The sequence below is a fragment of the Anabas testudineus genome, chromosome 11 (genome assembly GCF_900324465.2).
Source record: "Anabas testudineus chromosome 11, fAnaTes1.2, whole genome shotgun sequence".
NCBI classification, from domain to species: Eukaryota; Metazoa; Chordata; class Actinopteri; order Anabantiformes; family Anabantidae; genus Anabas; species Anabas testudineus.
The window spans coordinates 13,918,490-13,942,484 of record NC_046620.1 but is presented as its reverse complement, the minus strand read 5'-3'; the positions used below and the strand labels follow the sequence as shown (position 1 = coordinate 13,942,484).

Genomic DNA, 23,995 nt, shown 5'->3' with positions numbered 1-23,995 from the left:
TGCAGAAATAAATAAATAAAAAAAAGCCCACCCACACATCTAACACTGGTGACAGATGATGATTTTATGAGCTGTTAGTTTGGGGGGGGGGGCGACAGCAGGTGCTGGCCAAAAGGTAAAAACGGTCACGGTTTCCATAATGTGAGTGACACACTGTGCTGAGGACTGAGATGTAGACGGCGCTAACGGCGCAGGGAGTCTCCGCAGCGTCTACATTTCCTGAACGCAAGCGCACATCCAGCTGTCGCGGGGATGCGGTTAGTATTGGCCGCGGAGGTTTGGGGGGGGGGGTCGGTCACTGCTGTCGCTCAGCTGTCTCCCCTGCTGTCATCGCCCCTCAGCGCGCGGGTGTGCGTGAAGGAGACAGACGCTACAGTCGAGAGAGAGAGAGAGAGAGAGAGAGACAAGAGAAACAGAAGACGGAGAGAGAGAGAGAGAGAGAAAAGAGAGAAAAGAGAGAGAGAGAAGTTTCCTGTGCTCTTGGCGCACGGTCCGCGATCACTCACTTCACACGATGGCGCGTCTGTATCCGTGCGCAGCGCTGTGGCATCGCATCGGGAACCGCGCTGCTCTCAAGGGAACCGAGAGATACTAAAGTGTCACCATGTCTGAATTTGGAGAGAAGAGGAGCGCCGCCGGTCCACCGGTTGCTGGCTGGGGGGGAGCAGCTGCGTCAGGAGGAGCCGGAACGAGCCTGGAGACGCACCAAGAAGAACCGGTGTCAAACGGAAATTGCAGCGTATCCCACACAGTGAAGAGGGTTCAAAACGAATCCAGCTGCGAGTCCCCGACGTGGGAGGGCACAGGTTCCGATTCAGCCACGAAGCCAATCCCTCGACGCAGCAGTCTGATCAAGGTAGGCCATCATTTCCTTAAAGAAAACAAAACCAAAAGATCTCATTGTTGCTTTACTAAACTGCATGGGAGGCAAACATGCATGCAAAACTGCAGGACCAGAGAAGACCTCCAAAGATCCCTTTAGGTGTTCAGGCAAAATAGTAAGGATATGGTTACTGAGAAACACGAGTTGCACAGGAACACTGCAAGCCCCTGCAGGAATGTGATGTTGATGCCATGGAAAGTAAAACACACGCTCACACACACACACACACACACACACACACACACACAGATACAGTGCAGTTGAGAGAGAGTCATGAATATACAGATGTGGTTACTTGCAAACACACATGCATGCACAGAAGAGTGAGCAAGCAAGCCCCCACCCCCCACATAATCAACATACATCCTCAAACTTAACTATATACACATGTGGCACTGCTCTCTGTCTGCTTCCTCTCAGATATCCGAATCGTCCCCCCTCGTCTGCGGCACCTCACAGGATGGTGCTGTTGAGGAAATTTCCACGATGGGTTGTAGTAGCGCTCTGCACTTACAAACACTTGCATATGGGCTAAGTGACGTCGAGCTGAAGGTGCGCCGCTGAGCATGCCAGACTCCTAAATCCTTCAAAACCACAAATAATACAGAGCTTCTCAGTCATGCTTTATGCGTCATACATGGTCGATATGTGCAAGCAAGGCTTTCGTTCCAGCCAGACAGCAGGTGATGCCACTTATTAGCACTCCATCAACTACAGAGGAGGAGCAGGAAGAGGGGCGACTAAGAAGTGCAACCACCTGCTGTAGACTGTTGATTAGAAAGCATTCACTCTGCTCTCTGTGGCTCATGGCTGAATATCCCACTCCCACATGTGAGCACATGTCTGTGGTGTATTTGTGCAGCCTTTGTTGGAGATATCACATTCAATACAGTCAAGTAGTGTCAGCTAATAAACGTTGCGTTTCCAGCCTTTGGGCATGTGACGGGTCTCTTGTTGCTGCTTGTCTCCAGAGTTCCTGCCTGCGAAGACACGACTATTTGATCAAAGCTTCATCTGTGTGTGATTTGCTTCCACTCAGCAAGACAGGAACACGGCCAGTTGGCCAATTTCCTCCGACACTTCATGTTGCAATATTGCTATAAACTCTTGAGCAGTTGGCGATGACACGACGCTTTCTCCGTGGCCCTCACTTTCACTGGAACATGCACACACAAATGTTTCTCACCTTGCCCACACACGGGCCCGTGATTGTCTTTCTTAGTTTCAGCAGTGCAGCCAGCCTGACACCGGGGGATTTAAAAACACTCTGCTTCAGTGAAATCTCACAGTGGGACAGAAATGACGCTAAATAAGCCATTACTACTTTCACTTCAAAGGGTTGGTGATGTGCGACAGCGTGGTGAAAACCTTTCTGGATGCTGCTGCACATGCCATTCTGCTAATTGAAGCAGGAATTGGCGTCGCATTGGCAGCGCGATGACGTGTTTGACTTTTGCACGCTCAGCGGGCACATGCAATGCTGAGAACATACAGTGATTAACAAACCACAGCGCAGCAGTGCACACGCAGTGTCTTTGTGGCTTTCACCGCAAACTGCTTGTGTTTTAGATCGCGAGGATTTAGGTAGAGTAGATGGAGCTCATTCTTATAACCAAGGAGTTATGAATCCACCTGTCACAACACAACAGTAGTAGTTTGTTGTTTGCAAAAACTTCCCCTATGGCTAAACTCAGGATTCCACACACTAGGAGTCTCGCTGGTATGTAGGCAGCTAAACAGGAAACATGACATTCCAGGCTGGTTTTTAACAGTAAAGAGTGGATTTATGTCCAATGTGTGGGTGTTCTCCAGTTGCCTTGGCTGAGGTAATGAGAACACTCTTAATTGTATTTCATCAGTATGGACTTCATGCTGTCCGCTGTCCTCTCATTTATTCTGTCTCACTCTTGCGTGTGCGTGAAGTAGATGCACAATCAGGTGCCCACTCAATTTATGTCCGTTTCGAGTTCATCTCGATGCAGATCACCACCAGGTACTTTCTTGCAAACGCACAGATGCATTCAGCCGCGCACAGGAACACACACTTGCACAGCTCTGCTTTTGAGTAAAATACAGCGAGGCACCGCATATTTGTCCTAATTTGTCTACTTTTCCAGTTTTCCTGTTAATCATACCATTATAAGGCATATGTGGTTGGTGTGTTTGCAGGGTTATAGAGGGTCTATATGTCTGCACGTTGCTGTCTTATATCCAAAATCTTTTCATTAACCAAGATACAATGGTGCAGACAACATTTTTTTATACAGCCCATTGGGCTTTTAAAGTAATTCACAAGTTAAAAGGGGAAGCATTATAATCATCTCAGCACATAAAGGACACTGTGACCTTAAAGGAATAGACCGTCCTTTGGAACAACTGCTGAATTGTCGGTGAGACTATTGATATCAGCCTCATACATATACAGTGGTAAGAAAAAGTATGTGAACCCTAGTTTTCTGCATTAATGTGTCATAAAATGCGATCTGATCTTCATCTAAGTCAAGAGTATTAAAAAATATAATGTGCCTAAAATAATAACAAAACAAATTCAGATCTTTCATGTCTTTTATTGAAAACAACCATAAAAACCTTATAGGGCTAGTAGAAAAAGTATGTGGAATAATGACCTCCAAATTCGTCCTTGCATACCTAAATGTCTTGCGAGATTTCAAAGCCTCGACTATCATCATTAAGGAGGTAAAGAAGCAACCCTGAGAGAGTCTACAGTGCATAAACATGTACTAGCAGGACACCCTGAAAGAAGCTGCTTCTTACTGAAAAGCACAATGACACTCCTCAGCAGTGTTGGCAAAATGTTTTGTGGACTGATGAAACTAACATTGAGCTATTTGGAAAGAAAACACAGCACTACATCTGGCATAAAAGGGTCACAGCACATTATAATGGAAACATCATCCCAATTGTAAAGGATGGTGGAGGAAACATCATGATTTAGGCCTGGTTCACATACTTCTTCCATTGTCACTATGATGGTTTTATGGTTGTTCTCAATGACAAAATGAAAGATCAGAATTTCGGTATTTACTTTAAGCACATCATATTTAATATTATTCTTGACATAGATGAAGAGTTGGTCACATTGTGTGTGTGTATATATGTGTGTGGTGTGTGTGTGTGTGTGTGTGTGTGTGTGTGTGTGTGTGTGTGTGTGTGTGTGTGTGTGTGTGTGTGTGTCTATATATGGTGTATGTATGCATGCATGAATCTGAGTGTGTCTGAGCATTTTGGATCTCTTTGGGTGTTTTTCAGACTGTGGGAGCAGAAGTAGCCACAGGGGTTAGCACACATGGGAATGTAGTTGTTTGAGTCAGAGCAGCCTTGAGCACCTCCTGCAGTTCAAATCAACATCTTTAGCCTACACTAAACAACTTGACACGGCATAACACACAGCCCTCAACAGCACAGAGACTGTATAAACCCGTTCACTGATTGTGATGGAGATAAGGGAATTGTGTTGCTCTGAACTGCTCTGGTGAATGAATCACCCCACTCTGTATTCACAACATACATCCACGCATGTGCAGGATTCTACCGAAATATGTGCATTTGGCCGTAAGTGAGCCTCAGCAAAGACATCACTGACGTGTGTGGAAACCCCGCTCTGCGCTTTGATCGCTACCTTCACATTCATGCTCACAGTCGATGCCCGACACAAGTCTCCAACGGCTTGTTCTTGGTTTTAGTGGCCCTCCTATCGTCGGAAAATGTGTCTGTGACGTTTGTCAGCTGCAGCAGTGGTTAGCTCTCTGACAAGATGACCTTTTCATGTCAGCCTTTTACTTGTTTCATTTTGTGTGGCATACGTGTTTGTGCGTGCATTTGTCTGCTTGGGTGCACATGGGACTTCAATAATTTCAAGCGTAGAAGAGCATCTGCTGCTTTACTTGCCACAAGGGCAGTGGTTTATAATCATGACTGAGTTTCTGTGAATGCTCACCACATTTTATGTTACTGATATTCCCATACACTGAGCTATTTCCAGACATGACCTGACATAGCCTTATTAAATGCTAATGTCTTGTCTTCTGTCACACACAAGCCCAAGTCCTGCCCAACACACCCAGTGTGTGAGCATGACATTGTTTGTGATAATGCACGAAGGGCTGATTTTGCTTACAACTAATAATTATTTATAAATGTATTAATGAATTTATTTTTGATTAATTTATTAATTGTCTGACTCTTGCTTTGCAGGTACGTTAGCAAGCAAAAAGGTTGTGATGAACTAAAGTTTGGTACTTTTTTTCATCTAGATGATTGTCACAAATAAGCGTAACAGGATTTTGTAGCCTGGAGCATTTTTATGCTGTCAAAGAACTACACAGCGTCATTATCTGTGAATGCATTTTCTCTCTCATGTCACCACCACTAAACCTCTGATTTGTAATTTGATTTTGTGTGATTGCCACTCTGCAAAATGTTTTCCTTATCGCCTCACCTGATCTTAATAACTCTACATGGTGAAAAGGCAGAGTTAAAGTAGTTTGCCATTGAGTAAGCATTAAACACAAAAAAAGGTTGGTGTGAACATTTAGACATGCAAAACCTTAGCATGTTTGCATTTTCATCAATAACATTAGCATGTTAGTATGCTGATCTGGTCACTTATTTAAGTTGAAACATTGATGTAACTATTGCAGCACTATGTCAAACAGAGATATGTTGCATAGCTTTATTGCGCCGATAAGATCTATAAATATGCACATTCTGGTGGCTGCTGACACCCAGATGTGAGTGGGCAACTTAAGTAACGACCCTCAAGCACAAATAAACCCACGTAGTTGTAAACATGAAATATTAAATCTTACCTTATTCTTTATTTGAAGGGCATTTTTTTTTTGCTCACTCCATGCATCATCTCACAGTTGCATGTAAATCGCCTCTGCAGCCTAACCTCTCCCTCTCCGCTGGTGGTGAGCTCCTCCAGGGCGAGAGGTTCTTGGGGGGGAAACTATGCCATTAATCATCTATCATTCTTTGTCAAACACAAGGCCACAGGCTAGAAAGTTAAGCCTTCCTACCAACTTTCACTATTCAGTTCTTTATTTCACGTTACCTAACAACCATCTCTTTCTAATTGTTTATCTGTCTTAATTAGTGCATCAAAGACGGCCACCACCGTTAATGACCTACCTCTTCACTCTGCTGACTCTGAGATGCTTTAATTAGTGATATGGGCTTAGGGCATCCTTACATTATGTTCTGATACATCATACCATGCATGCATGTAAGCTGGCTAATGATGGCACAAAGTCATGTTGGTACCGAAAAGGCAATGATGATAATCATGTGCCAGAGAGCCTCTTTACTTCTTTCTTTCCATTTTTCCTCTGTATCATCTTTTTTGCTATTATGTTTATCTCTTTCCTCTTCTCAAGTTTCAACTTGCTGTGATGTCTCTCTCATCATCTGTCCTCATAACCACATCTCGTGTGTTCTGCCACGCTCGCTCCACCCTTCATCTGCACAGCTATCTGTGTTCATCTGGAGTTGATGTCCTATCAGGAACATCTGTAATCTCACACTGACCTCCAAATTTGTTGGCAGAAATATTTTGTCGCAGGTACACAGGTGACTTCACAGCAGTAGAGAGGCAATAATGATTTGCATTAAATTTATAATTGATCTTTTACAATACAGTTATAGTTCGTTTTAATAAAAAATATATACACCCATCAGCCACAACATAAATGGATGTTGGTGTGTTTGATCAGGTGCAATAGAGGCTAAAGCAATTCAAGCCCCGAAAAGGAAATGGGTTTTGCACGTGATGCTCACAGACAGAAGCTCTATTTATTCTTCTCAAGTGTTTTTGCTCGTGTCTTTGTCACTACTGGTAGCATGAGGCAGTCCTTACAGCCCAATGAGGTTGCACAAGTATTCCAGTGAACTTCAAGATGGCACATCCATACGTGCAGCCGCAAGTTTGCTGTGTCTCCCAGCACAGTCTCGAGAGCACGGTGGAGATACCAGCAGAGCAGAAGAGGGCCGCAAGAGCCCTAAAAAATGACCCCCAGGAGGCTATTAGGGTACATGTTCATGACCTGTCAGAAACAGACTCCATTAGGGTGGCCTGAGGGCCCGACGTCCTCTACTACGACCTGTGCTCATAGCCCACCTATGCGCAGTTTGAGTTGGCATTGAGCAGAGAACACCAGAATTGGCAGATCTGCCATTGCTGCCTGATCTTTTTACAAATGAGAGCAGGTTCACATTGCGCGCTTGTGACAGCGTATAAATACACTATGAATATCTGAATGACATATTTACAATGGACAAAGGTCATTAATTAATAATAATAATAATAATAATTAATTATTATTAAATGTTGTTTGTTAAGATTGATAGTTTGTTTATAATTGTAATATGTGCATAACTGCAGATGCTGTGGTTCAAAAATAGTTGACATACTTTTTCTAGTCGCTGTATTGTCGTCACTTTTTAGAGCTACAAAAGTATGAAATCTAAAAATAGATTTGTTTTGGAGTGACGAAGTTTCCACGTTACATTAGCATCTGCACATACTGTATAATTGTATCAGTCTCGCTTTCTTCTCCGTGTTGTCACTTCACTCAGCTTTCAGTAGAGCCACAGGAAGCTCTCTGTGATGGGCTGACAGGCTGCTTCCTGTTTTGAAGCACACTGGTGGTTTTGGAGACTCTTCTTGCTCTCTGTGAGAAAATATAATAGGGCCTTTGTGACAGAGACATACAGTGCAGTCTAACAGATTAAGTGTAATGGAATTTGTGTTTTATCAGGGGATGGAGGATGAGCTTGTTTTGTTTTGCTATGTGTGTATCTACTCTACTCCATATGAACAATGTGACTCTTTTCGCATAGAAACCGACACATTTACATTCTCAGCGTTTTTTTTTTTCAGGTGTATCTATGAGTTTTATCTTTTTAGATCTATTTTATTTAATATTTTCTATTTTATTCTCAGTCTGCAGTGATGTCAGCGCTGTTTGGTGAACACTGTCGCTCTTTCTACTAGTTATTTATGTTGTAGGTGAACATGCAGGACAGGCTTTGCACATTAGATAATTGAATCCCAATAGGCCACATGGAAAATCTTCATGCTGCCCTAGCTTTAAACACACCTTGCAAGAAATGCACAAAGTGCGTTGTTAAACCACACAGGGTGACTTTGAATTTGAGATACAGACACTGACAGGATACCACTATGTGGAAGGCTAATTAACTTTAATGACTTTTTATTTAAATATATAGCATGTAACTTTTTTCAAGGGCCCAACCAGAGCACAGCTGATTGATTTCAAGTCTCTTGCAAGAGCTAGTTTAAGTTGCACATTGTTGCTTTAAGTCTGTTTAAGGCAAAGAAGCCAGTTAAAGTAATGGCCCCTTCATAATAGATTGGTTAAGTAATGAAATCAACATTGTGCAATAATATTGAGTAACATATGCTGAAGTTACCAAAGAGGAAACAAAGATTGGGCTCACAGTGTATGCAGTGCTTTGGTATGATTCATTGCTTCTCGATTAATCGAAGGGTCAATTGATGTTTGTTGGTTACAAATATCGGTGTAGTCTTATGTGCTGTTGCCTCACTGGGTGCATTGATTGGTGCTGATACAATTACAGACGCAGTATTACCGCCAATGTCACGCTGAGGAAGTGATATACAATAGATCGAGTGCACGATTAGTGTCTGGTTCCTGTCACCACGCTGCATGAAAGGCTTGAAAGAAAAGGGAAAGTGTGAATGATAGGCCGGTACTGTGCGCTTCTGTGTGACAAGGTGCATGTTTTTGTGTTTGTAAGTGCCGTCAACCAGCAGTGGCGCTGCACCTCATTTCAGATCAGAGGGGGAATTAGCCATGAGCTTTTGAAGGCGTCGATTTTCAGAACGAATTGTTGTAACTAGAGAGAGAGACTGCTCATCAACTGAGAAGACGTCTGAGCACCCTATTTGAAGTCGAGTTAAATTTAAAGGTGTTCCTGACACTCCAGAGGGGGCAGCTTTTTAAAGAGAACAGACAATTAGCAGTGAGAAGATTGTCTGCTCCCTCACAGCTTCTTTTCAAATAACCTGAAATTGACTGATCTCTTCACTTTGCTTTCACTATGTGCACTTCCTGGAAAGATGTACTCTCTCAAACTGTGTCCACACCCCACACTCACCCCATCGTGCCCCAAGGCACTAGGGGTATTTTTAGAGTGCCCTCCATCCCAGCCCCCCCAACAATTAGTTGCCACTGGAAACTCTTCTCCATCCCAATGAAGTGATTCGGTGAGGATTAGTGCTGGTTGGACACCCCCCTCTACCTCCTGAGGGAAACCTTTTCATCCTCCATGAATTATGCTTGCTCTCGTTCACGTGTTCATTTACATTCATATTCTTTAGATGAAACACAGCTCAGGTTGTTTTGTCTTTTTTGCCTTTCATATCGCCCCAGATTTCCTTCACATGAAGGGATCCCCCCCTTTTCTTCTCTCATAAAAGATCCAAGTGCTCTTATTTGAACTCTTGTTTGAATGAAATCAGAGTTATGCTAATGAGTGGAGATTCATTAGCCACTGTCCAGTATCCACAGATGTTCAATCTAAATATATAAAGTATATCAGCCTACTGGGGATCAAATGGACTTTGTAGAGATCAAAATATGAGCTGTATGTGTTTGTAAGAGCAACAGGCTGATTTGATCTTCCACTGGAAAAATGTGCTTTGATTTATTCTCCACTTTAAAACAACTTCCAGAAAGAAACCTAACTCTTTAAAAAGAGTGAGAATAAGGTCGGCGACGACTCTGTCATCCAGGTGATGTTATCCTGACCTTCAGTCATGGTGGATTTCTTTCTTTTTAGGTCAATCTAACATTTATGCTAGAATATTGTAGAGCTTGAATCTGCTGCATTTACTGTCATTTTATTAATGAATGGTGAAAATGTCACCACAGGATCTGAAATATTGTTCTGAGCATTTATTAAAAATGTTTGGACAATTCATAGGACAAATGATTCATCTCTAAAATATTTGCCACAACAATAGATAATGACGTTAATCCCAAGTCTTTTCTGACTGCTAGATTTTTCCTTCCTGCTTGTGACATATACAGGATGTAAAGAAGATATCACCATAAGTATGTGGGTGTTTGTGTCTTCAATCACTGCACTTGAGATTGAATCAACTACAATTATGTTATCCTGCTTATCCTTCCTTAGATTAGCTTCAATGAAGTCTTTTATTCGATTTTATGGGTCTGTCCAGTTAGAGTCTAATATATCTATAATTAAATAACTTTGCCCACATATATGCTCTTATCCGTTAGGATAAGGTTCCCTGTGGGGGTGACATCTGATCAGTCAGTAAATCAGATGGATGGGCTGTGATGGCAAGCTCAGATAAACTGATTGGATCTGCCATCGTCGTTGTGGACGGGCAGAATTAGAATGCGGCCGTCTGCTGCCTCTGTCTAGTCAGGTATGATTAATGGTGTAATGGTGAAGGGCAAGGGCAAGCAAAGGCTTTTAGCATTGTGTTAGGAAAAAACAATAACAGATTGGGAGGAGGAGGCTTTATGTGGTAGACCAAATAATCTGTGTTAATGTATGGTTATATAAGCTGATATGTCTTTTAATCCTTTGAGATCCATTTTGGTCGGTTAAAAATGTTTGTCATACATAAGCAAGGGATCCTCTTTGGAGGACTCACTGTCTGTCTTTCTCTTTCAACTCATTTTTCTTCTTCTTATTCCGCCCGCCCCCCTCCCAACCCCCACCCTTCCCCTGTCTTTATCTGTCCTGTCCTTCCATCCTTCCTTCCTTCCCTGCATCCTCATCAGGACGGGTCACGTGCAGGTCGGGAGAGGAAGAAGACGGTGTCCTTCAGCTGCAGCCTGTCAGAGAAGAAGATCAGCAGTGCTGCCGACTGCATACACTCCATGGTGGGTCGGCCACAGCATGACTGTGTACATCTAAGAATCTAGGTTTCTGATACACGAACATTAAGTATTTATTATAAAAAAAGAATACATAAAAGTCTTCAAGGGTAGATCAGAAGATTCTGAGCCTGACATACGCTCAACAGAGCATGCTCACAAGTGGACTGAGCATCACACTGAAGGTCAGTGGATGACAACTTAATTTATATATTGATTCCAGGTTGAGGGAAGTGAACTGAAGAAAATTCGGACCAACTCCCGTGTTTATCAGCGCTACTACCTGCTAGATACAGGTCTCCAGGCTCTCTGCTGGGAGCCATCAAAGAAGGAGTCAGACAAAGCCCGGATCTTCCTCGCCTCCGTGCGAGAGGTCAGTATCCAGACAAAAAAGTTTTCTAAATCAGCCCTCGTATGAATGACCTCACCTGATTCCTTCAGTCTAAAGCAATGGAAATATTTACAGCCTTGAACCATATGGGTGACAGCAATCACATATTTGTTTTTATGATATCTGACGTTAGTATTTCAAATTCCAGGTAAGGACAGGTCGTAACACAGAAACTTTCCGCACCAGTGGAGTTTATGAGCAGATTTCAGAGGACTGTGCCTTCTCCATCATTTATGGAGAGATGTATGAAAGCTTGGACCTGGTGGCTAACTCTGCAGAAGTGGCTAACATTTGGGTGACAGGCCTAAGGTATGATACAAAAAAAGAAGTGGGATTTATATTAACTGCACAGCTATAAAATGTGAACTGCACCAGAAGCACATCACAAACATACAAGTTAATCTCTTTCTTATTTCACAGTGTGCCACACTTACGTAGCCTAGTAGTTCACAATATTTTTATTACATAATTACAAACTTATTTAAAATAAGTGGATAAAATAGAGCACATAAATGTAAAATAGAGCTTTACTCCAAAACTGAGTCTGGGTCATGCAGGGTCGCGAGAGGCTTCCAAGTCTCCTTTCCAAATTAAGATAAGATTTCTAGTAAAGTAAAATTATCAAAAAAAGTATAGCAAAATGATACATTGAGAAACTAATAGACACCAAAGGTGGTAAAAATCCAGTGTCCAGTATATTTACATTGCCAAAATCCCGTTTGTGATTTAAGGTATATTGTTCTGCTGTTTCAGGCATGTCCACTTGTCTCTCGTCTTCCCCCAGGTATCTGATGCAGTACGGGAAACATGCTGTTGACATGCTCGCAAGCAGTCAGGACAGCCTCCGTCTGTGCTGGCTGGAGCAGCTGTTCTCTTCTGCTGCTGATTCGCACAGCCAGGGGAACGTTGAGGAAGGAATTCACTTGCAGTCGGCCGTCGGGTTGATACAGAGCGTGAACCCCGGGGTGAGCAGTGGCAAAGTGGAGCAGAGGTTTAAAGAGCTTCAAAGACTTAGGGAGAGGATGTGTGGGCTTACCATAGATAATGGATCTGGAGTTAAAGATCACACCGAAAACAAAAAAGCAACAGGAAAAAATGAGCGCGTCACCAAACCAGAGTTCATTGAGGTCTTCCATGACTTTTGCACACGTCCGGAGATCTACTTTCTGCTGGTGCAGTTCTCTAGCAACAAGGAGTTCCTGGACACTCAAGACCTGATGAGGTTCCTAGAAGCTGAGCAGGGCATGGCTCAAGTGGGTAACACAAATGAATCCGGCATACAAAGATCCGAACGACTCATTTGCACATTTAAAAATAGAACGATGCAACAACTCTTCCGTCACCTCTTACTTTTCTTCTTTCGCAGGTGAGTGAGGAGACTAGCTTGAAGCTCATCCAGTCACACGAGCCATCAAAGAAGGGTCGAGAGCAGCGATACCTGTCTTTGGATGGCTTCACTAGCTACCTCACTTCAGCAGAGTGCCACCTCTTTGACAGGGAGCACGACACTGTGTGCCAGGACATGTCCCAGCCTTTGTCCCACTACTATATCAGCTCCTCCCACAACACCTACCTCATAGAGGACCAGTTCAAAGGTCCCTCCGACATCTCTGGCTACATTCGGGCGCTCAAGATGGGCTGCCGATGTGTAGAGGTAGATGTTTGGGATGGCCCTGATGACGAGCCAGTGGTGTGTGCTGGACCCACCCTGTCCCCACCGTTGTCTCTGCGCTGTGTGCTAGAAGCAATCGGAAGGTTTGCATTCGTGGCTTCGGAGTATCCGTTAATTATATGTATTGAGAATCACTGTTCTCTTCTACAGCAGAAAGTCATGTACCAGCACCTTGTGAGAATACTAGGGGAGAGGTTATACACAGATCCCCCAGATGAAAGGGACTCTTACCTACCATCACCACATGCCCTACGGCATAGAATCCTAATAAAGGGTAAGAAGTTAGGACCCGGTTCTGATGGAGGAGATGGGGGCGTAAGTGAGGAGGATGAAGGGGCAGAGATGTGTCAAAGGATGAAAGCAGCTAATAGTGGAGGGACAGGACTTGTAGGAAATGAGAAGGACATGTCACAGAAAAGCCTCCTTTCTACAGCCATCAATCAGTCTAATCCTCCTCATCTGCCTCCCAAACAGTTCCAGCTTTTGAAGGAGCTGTCTGACCTAGTAATTCTTTGCCACTCAGTTCGCTTTACAGACTTTACAACATCATCGAAAAGCCAAAAACCTTGGGAAATGTGTTCTTTTCATGAGTCTCTGGCTCTGCGTCTGGCTAGTGAGAGCCCCGGTGACTTTGTTAATCACAATAAGCATTTCCTGTCAAGGGTGTTCCCCAAGCCGATGCGCGTTGACTCAAGTAACATGAACCCTCAGGACCTGTGGAAGTGCGGTTGTCAGATTGTGTCTATGAATTTTCAGACAGCAGGACTGATGATGGACCTGAACACTGCCTGGTTTCGGCAGAATGGTAACTGTGGTTATGTTCTGCGGCCAGCCATCATGCGGCAGGAGGTGTCTTATTTCAGTGCCGATACCAGAGACACGGTACCTGGTGTGTCCCCGCAGCTACTCCATGTCAAGGTGTGGTCAAATAATGTGCAAAATCAGAAATGTGTCCACTGCTAGGAACACAAATTAAATTTTTTGTAATTCTAAACTGATCTAAATTGATTTCAGTGTGAATTGGTTGTCATTCCCTTTGGTTATAACATCTGAGAACATGGCAGTTATTAGGGTTAGTACGATGTTATAATACCTGATAAAGCTACAAAATAAAACTACAAAAATTAGACTGAAGCTGTTGAAAAAAAATTCTCATTATTAACTCGTGATCATATTCTGACAGTTAACAATACATGAATAACAATCCATTTTTTTTTATTCCTTGTTCAAGGTGATTAGTGGCCAGAACCTTCCCAAGCCGAGGGGTTCTGGGGCCAAAGGGGATGTTGTAGACCCTTATGTGTATGTTGAGATCCACGGCATCCCGGCTGACTGCACAGAACGTCGCACCAGGACGGTGACCCAAAATGGGGACAATCCTATCTTTGACGAGAGCTTTGAGTTCCAGATCAACCTGCCGGAGCTCGCCATGGTTCGCTTTGTGGTGCTGGATGATGACTTCATTGGGGATGAGTTCATAGGTCAGTCTAATTAACAGACAGTAGTGTAGTTGAATTAGACTCAAATGAGGCCATGTCTACAGATATGAGAGTGGCTCACTATTACAAAACGTCTGTGTCAGTCTTTTAAAATGTTTTGTACCACCACAGGCCAGTATACCATCCCTCTGGAGTGTCTCCAGCCAGGTTACCGACACGTACCACTGCAGTTTCTGACAGGAGAAGAACTTCCGCATGCCAAGCTGTTCGTCCATGTGGCCCTCACTAATCGGAGAGGAGGGGGAAAGCCTCACAAAAGGGGCCTGTCTGTGCGGAAGGCCCGAAAGGGAAGAGACTACACAGCTCTGCGGGATTTAGGAATCCGGGCTGTGGATGAGGTTTTCAAGATGGCTGCCCCTCTCCTGAGAGAAGCCACTGACCTGAGGGAAAACATGCAGGTGAGGCAGAACGATGGGAGTGTGACATTAGCTGAATGCTCATCTAGTGGGCACCTTTATAGAAGGATCTATAAATAACTATACATGACTTAAAATTCTATGAATAGATCCTTAAAAAAAAAAACAACTTTGATAATTTATTAAGCAAAAATGCAAAACATTCACTGGCTCAACTTCTCAGATTTGAGAATCTGCTGCTTTCATCTGTTGTATGTCTTTGTAAATTGAATATTTTTGGCTTTTGGGCTGCTGACTGGACAGAACAAGCTTTTGAAGATGTTACATTGGATTCTGGGAAATTTGACAGGTAGTTTTTACAATTTTCTGACATTACATACACAGAATAGATTCTTTCAAAAAACAATCTAAGGATGAATAAATTATTAGGGAAGGGTGCAGCCCTAAATTGTTGATTTTTTCAATGTTATTATAAGTGAATGATAAATCTAATTGATATTATTGGTGGATTCATATTTTACCAGTGATGATTGGATATACACTCGCAGATACACCTGTACAGTATCAGGTGAAATCTAATATAGCTCTGACATTAATTTTACTTTTACAAGGTTATCATTTCTCTTTTTGTTGAAAGTGTCAGAAAGGTGATAATTCTGCTATATGATTATTAGAGGTTATAGCCGGTGGTGGAGTCGCACTCGAGTGCTTCATCCTATTAACATAAATGATCACAGACAATAATTCTAACCTTGTATAAGTAGTGCATGAGTGTTGAAAATGAAACAGAGAGACACTAGCAATACACTGACAAGTATCTCCACTTTGTGCAGTTGTTAAAAGCTGATCTAACCTTTATGAGCCAACCAGCAATTTGGTCTGTGGGTGCTTGTGTCACCCAATCTAACAGTAATAAAACAGATGTTCAGTCAGCGTCAGCATCCACATCTCTTGATTTCTTCCATTTTGCTCCAAACTGCAGCTGAGCAAATCAGTAGCCGAAAGAAAAGGAAAAAGAAAAAATTACTTTTTGCAGGAGCAGCTTCTGATTACCTTTGTGGTTGTGTGCGTGAGAGAGAGAGGCTGAAAGAAAATAGACAGGAGAGCGGAGAAAAGATGTCATGTTTATCTTGTTTTGATGGCATTCACTGTACTGTCTTTCCATCAGGCTCAGGAAATTAGAAAGAGAAAGAAGGGAAAACTTCCTGACTGTGTGACTTCATGTTTAAACCTGCACGTTTAATCTCCTCCTTTTTTTTTTTTTCTAAACAGAACTCAGTAGCAGTGTTCAGGGAGCTGTGTGGAGTATCGGCTGTGGGTAACCTCATGCGATGTGTACTGGCTCTGAGCTCCAGAGTGTCAGGACCAGAAGGGATGCCTTTACTACTGTTTGACCTTCGGGACTACTACCCCACCCTGGAGCCCCAGGGTCCCCTGCCTGACGTCCTTCGCAGGGTTGTCTCCACATATGAAATGGTTAGAAAGGAAGAGAGCTGACAGTTAATATGCTTCTTGATTTTCATTTGTACAACACATAACTCTGAAATGCATCTAAAGGAAGGAAAGACCAAACAAAAGCAACAGTGATTACACATCAGTAGGTCACCTCCCATCTCCTGTCTACTCGACCTAACAATGAAAATCCCCTCCCAGACAAAGTCTAAAGCTTCCTTTGGAGTGGCTGCTTTCTCAAACACAAAATGAGCTTTTATTGTTATGCGTCAGACAACATCTCCGTTTGTTCTGGCCTCAATTTACTGTGCTCCCACTCGAATAAACTGTGGACTTTCATCGACCAAGGAGAAGTTTATTTAACAGACTTAATTTATGTAATGATGTATAAAAATACATGCAGCTATTGAGAAAGCTCCCCTGCAAAAAAGTGGGTGGGGAGGGGGGCGGGGGGGGGAGTCAGTTGGGCTGCAAGTTAACTCATCAGCCAGTCAATAAAGTTGGATGAATCAGTTTGTTTGAGTGGGTTCAGGTTTGCCCGCTTGCTGCAAGGATGAAACGTCAGTCCTTATTCATGCCAATATATTTCCTTTTAGTCTTTATCTCTTCTGTTCGGCCTCCTCCTCATTCCCTCTTTTACTCATTCATCTTTTAATTTTGCTTCCTCCACTAACCGTGTTTTTAGACTGTGGCTAACCAACATGACACTCGCTCTCTTTCACTGTGTTAAAGTGCTGTAACTACAGTACATTACATTTTTCACCATCTTTCTTACTGCAACAGTACGTTTTAAAGCGCACTTGTTTCATATTAGATATTCCCTCGAGTCTCTGTTGGGCAGCATGATGGACAGTCAGTATGAATTGCCAATTTAGCGATACTGTCCAGAGAGTATTTGTGATATGTGCAGATCTAAGTGCAGCGGGAGTGAGGGAGACACTCAGGTCTGTAGCCAGAAACGGGCTGCAGTGGAGATAAATGCATCTGTTCCTTAATTCATGATTAAGATTTCGTCGTATAAACTGTGACACATTCATTTAACTACGGCTGTTTATCATTGCTATGCAACCAGCAACCGCATAGACCTTTGACTGTCTATTTATGCATTACTGTGTAAATAAGACTTTGCGTGTGTGTGTGTGTTTTTGTGTGTGTGTGTGAGTATCTTAGCCACTTTCATTTTCACAAGCAGATCAGAGTTGAAAAAGCTCACCCTGCTGCTGAATACCATTAGCATATATTTAAATGTCGTTCAGCTAAATGGATTCCACACCTCAGTCCTGACGCCTGGAGGGAGAGACAGAACAACAGGGACAGGAAATAAGGAAAAGTGCTTGTTCTGTGTGTGTGTGTGTGTGTGTGTGTTGAATTACATCTGGTCAGAGTAGTGTACTGTAGTTAATCCCTTATTTGTTGAACAGCATTTTTCCCCCACCCTTGGGTCATGTCTCAGCAGGGTTTGTGAGAGGAGGTGCACAATTAATCAGGCAGAAGTTACTCATCTCATTCCTCTGTGTGTGTTTTATGTTGTCACTGCCTTTAAGGAAGTGTCACATTAGTCTCTGTGGGTTCCGTCATGTGCATTCATTTGCTAATACTATTTATAGTATGCACATTTTGTAGTAAATCTGCTTACTGTGTGTACTCCCATTGACTACACTATTTCCATAATTCATCAAAACATCACTTTCCTCCACCTCTGATGTCATTTACACTGATCTGTTCTCACCGTGTTATGCGCAGCATATAGGGTTCCTTGACGGCTGAGAATAAAAGAGACTCTATAGTGCTGGATGGTGTGATTTATGCACAAGAAAGATTTAAATGAACTAAGAGTCTATGAAGCAATTAAAACTGTGTGTGTACATTGTGTGTGTGTGTGTGTGCGCTAATACATGTTTTTCTGTCTGCAGATGGTCCAGGCGAGCAGAGCAGTGAACGAGCTCTCTGATGGAATCTACGATAGAATCCTGCATATACAGACAACGGGTGTGTAGGAGTCTGCGTGTGTGTGTGTGTGTGTGTATCCGAGATGCTATGTAGAGCGTGTGTTATGATGTGTGTGTAATGAGTAGAGGAAAGGCTATGCCCATATTCCTAGTTCACTCTTGACAACTCCCACACAGCCTCTTCAACAGTGCTATTATCCACAATGCAGTCACTGCTTTTGTCGTCATCTTAACTTCTGTTCCTTTCCTTTCCTTTACACAATCTTCCAGAGACAGTTAGATGAGTCTTTTTGCTGGCAGGGTTCAATCTGTACATTTTGGATGGATTGGGTTGAAATTGGCACAACTCCTGTTTATCACTCTCCTGACTCTTAAGTGAAGGGCACCATGTCTGACCTGCTGATGTCACTTCCATGATCTTTGACAGAGGTTTGTTTACTTCACCCAGGCCCTTGGGTCATCAGACGTTAGTCAGCCAGACTGTCATCATGGTGGCAATAAACAACACAAGCACAAATCTTACCCACATCACGTTCCTCACACTGATTCAGTCTTCAGCTGTCACCCAGGAGACAGCATGATTAACATTTGAAAGCATTAACCAGTGGCTTGCATGATTCTCTGAGCTAGATTAAAACAAGGCAATGAAGGCAAAATGAAGACAATCCGGAACTGAAGTCATATTTCTAGAGAAAGATGATAGCCCAGTTGGGACCACTGTGGACAAAGAGAGGGTATATGACTGAGACAAATATTGTTTACAAATTTGCAGACGGCTCCACTTTGCTCCCAGACAACTCATTCCATCCTCCGCTGAACTTTATTTTAGGGTTTCAGGGGCCACAGCTTGACTCGCTGATCAAATAATCCGCGACATGTTCATCCGTTTTTCAGCCAAGACTGCAGCACAGGCCGACACCATGTTCGCAATCCTATTCTCTGCGATGGATCTTTTATTTCACGTTCGTATACAGTGTTATTATATTTCAGTCATGTGTTGCTCTCCCAGTGCCAGTATGTTCATCTGATAAAGTGGTGCTGCAGAGCCTGAAGGCCAGATCCAATGAACAAAACTCTTCCTGTGTGCACAGAGTAATGATGGTGATCAGGTGATCCCAAGGCAGAGGTCTACCTCTCAGTCTGGGAAGAGGGCACGGGCAGCGAGGAAGGGATAAAAAGGTCACTCGGGGGGGGGGGTGGGGGCTAGTGGCAGAGATGGATGTCTGGAAGTTAGAGAGATGAATCAAGCTGTGGGAAGATGAAGATTGATAGCTACAGGCAACGCTTAGGGAAGAAGATAGACACACACAGACTGAATCTATTTCAGTGTGTGTTAAAATGCTACAAATGACTGATTTTCTCTCTAACTTTGTAGTAAGTAATTAAAGGGATGGAAACAAGCCAGGTTTTAAAGTATACATCCCTTTATAACTGATTTAAGTGGAAATCCTGAAGTACACTTCTACGTCGCAGCAGTAAAAACAAGGTTTTCAATCTAAAGTTTTTGTGTCTTTCTTGAAAGCTAATTCATAGACGCTGATAAAAACGTCTTCTGTCTGGAAACTGCGACACTACAGAGGAGCTGCTGTGGAAGGTTTCAGTGCAACTTCATTTTAGAAAATGTCTTAAATCCACTACTGTGTGCATGTTGTGTTCACCACTAGAGGTTAAGAAATAGAACCCTATTATAACTTTATTTTGGAGAAAAAAAATCTGGCTATAATATACTGAGCAACATCCTCTTAACATCGTTTCGAACTTTTTTTGTTAAGTTTCCCTGGCCTTAAAAAAAAGACCTTTAAAGATTAAATGTGCACTGAAAAGAAAATTTCAACAGTGCTGTCAAATGGGACAAATGAGTTATGAACAAAAAACAAAACAAAAAACTAAATCTATTCTCACAGAGTTCAAGGGCTCACTGACTGGTTTGATCATCATGACAGCAATGTGCTATAGCCTTCACACCCACTAAATCACAGCACCTATGGGAGATATCGGCACAGTGTGTTTGCAATCTCTGGTGGATTCTGCAATAAGATTCTAAGACGTTATCCCTAATAAGGGAATAATGTTTGGAAGATGGCTGCCTGTTCTTACCATAGGGTTCACGGACTTGTATAAGCCGTGCCGAGGGTCACTGAACCTGGGGTCGAATGCCTCATGAAAATATTTTGTTTTTTTGTTTTTTCGTTTGTTTTTGTCTTGTGCATGAATCAATCCTTTAAGAACCACAGTTGAGAAGCTGCCTTTCCTCGAGGGCCCTGAGCTGCATATTGCACATCTGGATTTCTCTTTCTTGTCACATTTGCCCACAGTTCAGACCGAGGTCAACAAGTGAAAGCAATGTACTTCCTGCTACATCGAAATGTTCTGACATTAGGTCATTTTGGGCCCTGGATCATGTCCCTGTTTCTGTATTCGTTCGTCTGTGCCTGTAGTTGCTTGGAAATAATGTTCAATCTACACTATTGGCTTTGCTTAGTTTCACAGGGAAATGGGCGCACACACACACACACACACACACACACACACACACACACACACACACACACACACAAACCCACAATACATTGGCACGTAGGCTTTGAGTTGCCTAGCAACCACGCGGTAAAGGTTATTATTCAGGCAACTTCTGTAGGTGTGTGTGTGTGTGTGTGTGTGTGTGAATGTGGAGTAGTGATAACATATGTGAGCACAGGTGTGTGTCCATGTTTGCAGACATTTAGTGACAGAGAGGAAATATGTGTGAGAAATTGGTAAATTATACTTCATCCAGTCTGTTTAGTCTTTCCTCAGTGTGTGCGTGTGCGTATGTGTGGTCCACAACTTGGCATGTTTAATATCTGGGCTCTCGTTGATGGCTCACAGTGATGTGTGCCCCATGTTAACCCACTTCCGGGTTTCCATGGTAACAGCGGGACAGTGGCCTGGGGCGGCCAGAGGAAGTCGAGACACACACAAACACAACTCATTGCGCACACTCTAACTAGCCGGCGGCCTAACTTCTATGATGCCGCCTCTCGTTCGCTCTCTCTGTCTTTCTTCATCTGCCACTCACATTTTCCAATCCGCTTTACGTGATCCCTTTAAATGCTTCGTTGCTCGTTCTTTGTTTCTTCATCTCTGCGTGATAACGGCAGCGTTCAGTATTGCTAAAGTGGCATCATTGGTTAACTCATCTGTGAAGAAACCCAGATGTTTTGCAGTGGATAGTTTTTTAAGGATCCAGTCTTGGCATAAGACAGATCATAACCCAGATATGGTGATGTAAGAATTTATGAATGCTGGGATTTGAGAGTGTGGAAAAGAAATTGTGGGGAATTTAAGAGGGGGATAGAAATGGCAACAATTTACACATAGAGAAATAAGGTGAAAGGTGAAGGGAAAAGATCGTCTCTACTTAACTTCAGCTGAAGACTCAAATAATTGGTGTGTGGCCTGTTGCCACCTCACTGCCTCACATTTTCTCAATATCCAATGAAAGCCAGCGCTTCTCTGAAATACTGTAACAAAAAGGTTAAATTTCTGCATTTTGACATTTCAGAATGTTTCTAGCGCTGATGAAATGTTTCACTCTTCAATTTTTTATAAATAAGGTTTAATGTGTCTTGCACACACACACACGCACACACACACACACACGTTACAGCATGATGCCTGTACATAGGCAGAAATGCAATTAGTTTAGAGATATTGAATTTTTCCTGTCCTCTCCCCCTGTCACATGTCAAAGTGTCCTTGGGCGAGATACTAAACCCCAAGTTGTCTCCGGTGAGTCAGGTCAGCTGCATGGCAGCTCTGCCATCAGTGTCAGTGTTTTGTGCTTGTGCGCGCGAATGGGTGAATGAGAAACAGTGTAAAAACTCTAACTGTAAAACATTCTCTGATCTGCTGTCCTTGTTTTTCGGCTCTAGCGATGGAGTTTCATGAAAAGCTAGATAACCTGGCAGCAAAGGAGGGGCTGAAAGGTCGCAAGGTCAGTCGTGCGCTGGAGAGTTTCAGCTGGAACATCACTATCCTCAAGGTCAGCAACACACACTCACAAAACCCAAACCGTCTTAGGGTTAAACCATTAAAACATGTTTTTGGCTTCTAGCTAGTAGTTCATCTTCTTCCTCTCTTTCAGTCTTCTGACTGAAAGAGTTCTGCCTCCCTTCACCTTCTTGCTGATTTGCCCCTTCCTCTTCTCTCCTCACATCCAGGGCCAGACCGACCTGCTTCAGCATGCCAAGGCTGAAGTCCAGGAGAACATAAAACAGGTCCGCGATGCTGCCCTGACTGGAAACCTCGCCAAGGAGAGCCTGGGAGTGAGAAGAGTTCGCTCCCAAACGCGAGGCCAAAGTCAGGATGATACACCCATTATCTAGTGCTAGAGGGCCCTCAGCATAGCAAGCAAATGAGAGAAGATGCTGTGACAAACCCTCCTCACATCATCAGTTTGTTCCAACCCATTAGTCTGTCACAGTGGGGGACTTTGATAATGTTGAGGGTGTTCAATAGAGAGCACCCTGTTTCTAAAAAAAAAAGACAGAAGAGTTGATGAATGTAAGTCTTTAAGATCCAGCCACTGTCCACCCATCTGTCGCTGAACACTCAAAAGCTGCAGACGTACTGTATTATTGTACTGTATTAAGATGTAAATACACCAAAAGTTTACTATCCACTCCTCGTGTGCAATGCTTTTGAGGGTTGAGGAAGATTAATAATGTCCTAGCACAGCCTAGGAGGACTCAAACATCAGCCAAAATACGTTAAAAACCTTTACAGAAACTGCCACCTTCACGTTAGCAGCTTGCACGTCACTAAGCTGCTATCTAGCAATATTAAGTAACAAAGGTCTCTTTTAACATTGTATGTCTTGGAGCAGTGCAGCCCTTATACAGTATGTCTCACTCTAGTTTCCATTAACCATTCGTAGTTTCTGAATCTCTAATCTTCACCCAGTGACCTTGAGGTCCTTTGTTTTGCCACGAAATCCTCCATTCCAGCCTTTAAATATTCTTAGCATTCTATATTTTTGTATTTTCCTGAAGCCCTTGTGCTAATGAAACCACTGTGTTTGTGTTTCCCACTAGGGAACAAGTACTGTCTTGTTGAATGTGCTTAATTTGTGTGCAAACACTGTACAGTATTTTATTATGTCATCATTTTGCTGTAAAGAATATTTTACATAAGTTATTTATCCGGGTTGAAAACACTCCGGATACGTGTTATCAGTGCAGTAGATGGGGCTCGAACTGTTCTGTTCAGTAAAAGGTTGCAGTTCATACCTTCTTCAAATGTCATGGTGGAAATAAACTAGTTTTAAATGACTGATGCTTATGTGTTTTACTGTTTTGCTGGAAGAGCTTTGCTCTGCATTCCTTCATACTGACGCTCGCCCTAAGTTTAGAGATAGCAAAATTGCTGCGGCCCAGATCTGGCCCACATACTGTGTGGAATGACAGCACTTGGGCGGTACGCTACTGTTTGACAGATCCAGGCCACAAGCAGGCCACATGTCAGCCAATAATGAACCAAATAAACCAACTGTGCCTCGTCTTTAGCAAAGGTGGCTCACATTTGATTTGGGATATTTGGGTTCTGTTTGCCGTTTCACATGTGGGCCACCCTGGGTTTCCATCAACTGAGTCCAACGCAGAAGAGGGCCCTCCAGACAATGCAGCTTTTACTCGTGTATTGTATGCTGTAAATAAACTTTGTGAATGTCATTACAACTGTTTTGGTAGGTTTAGCTTTATAGATTTTGAGTGCTGCATTGTAGAATAACACATGGGACAACTATCAGCAAGTAATAAATGAACGGATATAAAACAATATCTCAGGTATATTTTAACTTACCTGTTCCCAATTCCTCCACCTGCTCAGTTGGA

General features: G+C 43.0%; 1 protein-coding gene across 1 annotated transcript; it reads left to right on the top strand.

Moving 5' to 3' along the window:
- Window positions 1-291: 291 nt before the first annotated feature.
- Window positions 292-23,434, top strand: LOC113153816 (inactive phospholipase C-like protein 2). The gene is made up of 12 exons (XM_026347658.1): window positions 292-856; window positions 10,708-10,809; window positions 11,027-11,176; window positions 11,343-11,503; window positions 11,979-12,447; window positions 12,561-13,784; window positions 14,098-14,347; window positions 14,477-14,763; window positions 15,994-16,197; window positions 18,087-18,162; window positions 22,037-22,146; window positions 22,325-23,434. The coding sequence occupies exons 1-12, from the start codon at window positions 605-607 to the stop codon at window positions 22,487-22,489; spliced, it is 3,450 nt and encodes a 1,149-aa protein (XP_026203443.1). The 5' UTR covers window positions 292-604; the 3' UTR covers window positions 22,490-23,434.
- The last annotated feature ends 561 nt before the right edge of the window (window positions 23,435-23,995 follow it).

Excerpts from the sequence above, each read along its gene's own strand:
- LOC113153816 (XM_026347658.1), top strand. The coding sequence starts at position 605 with ATGTCTGAATTTGGAGAGAAGAGGAGCGCCGCCGGTCCACCGGTTGCT. Across the intron at positions 11,177-11,342 it reads TCCTCGCCTCCGTGCGAGAG|GTAAGGACAGGTCGTAACAC; the intron begins GTCAGTATCCAG and ends TTCAAATTCCAG. Across the intron at positions 16,198-18,086 it reads TTGTCTCCACATATGAAATG|ATGGTCCAGGCGAGCAGAGC; the intron begins GTTAGAAAGGAA and ends TTCTGTCTGCAG.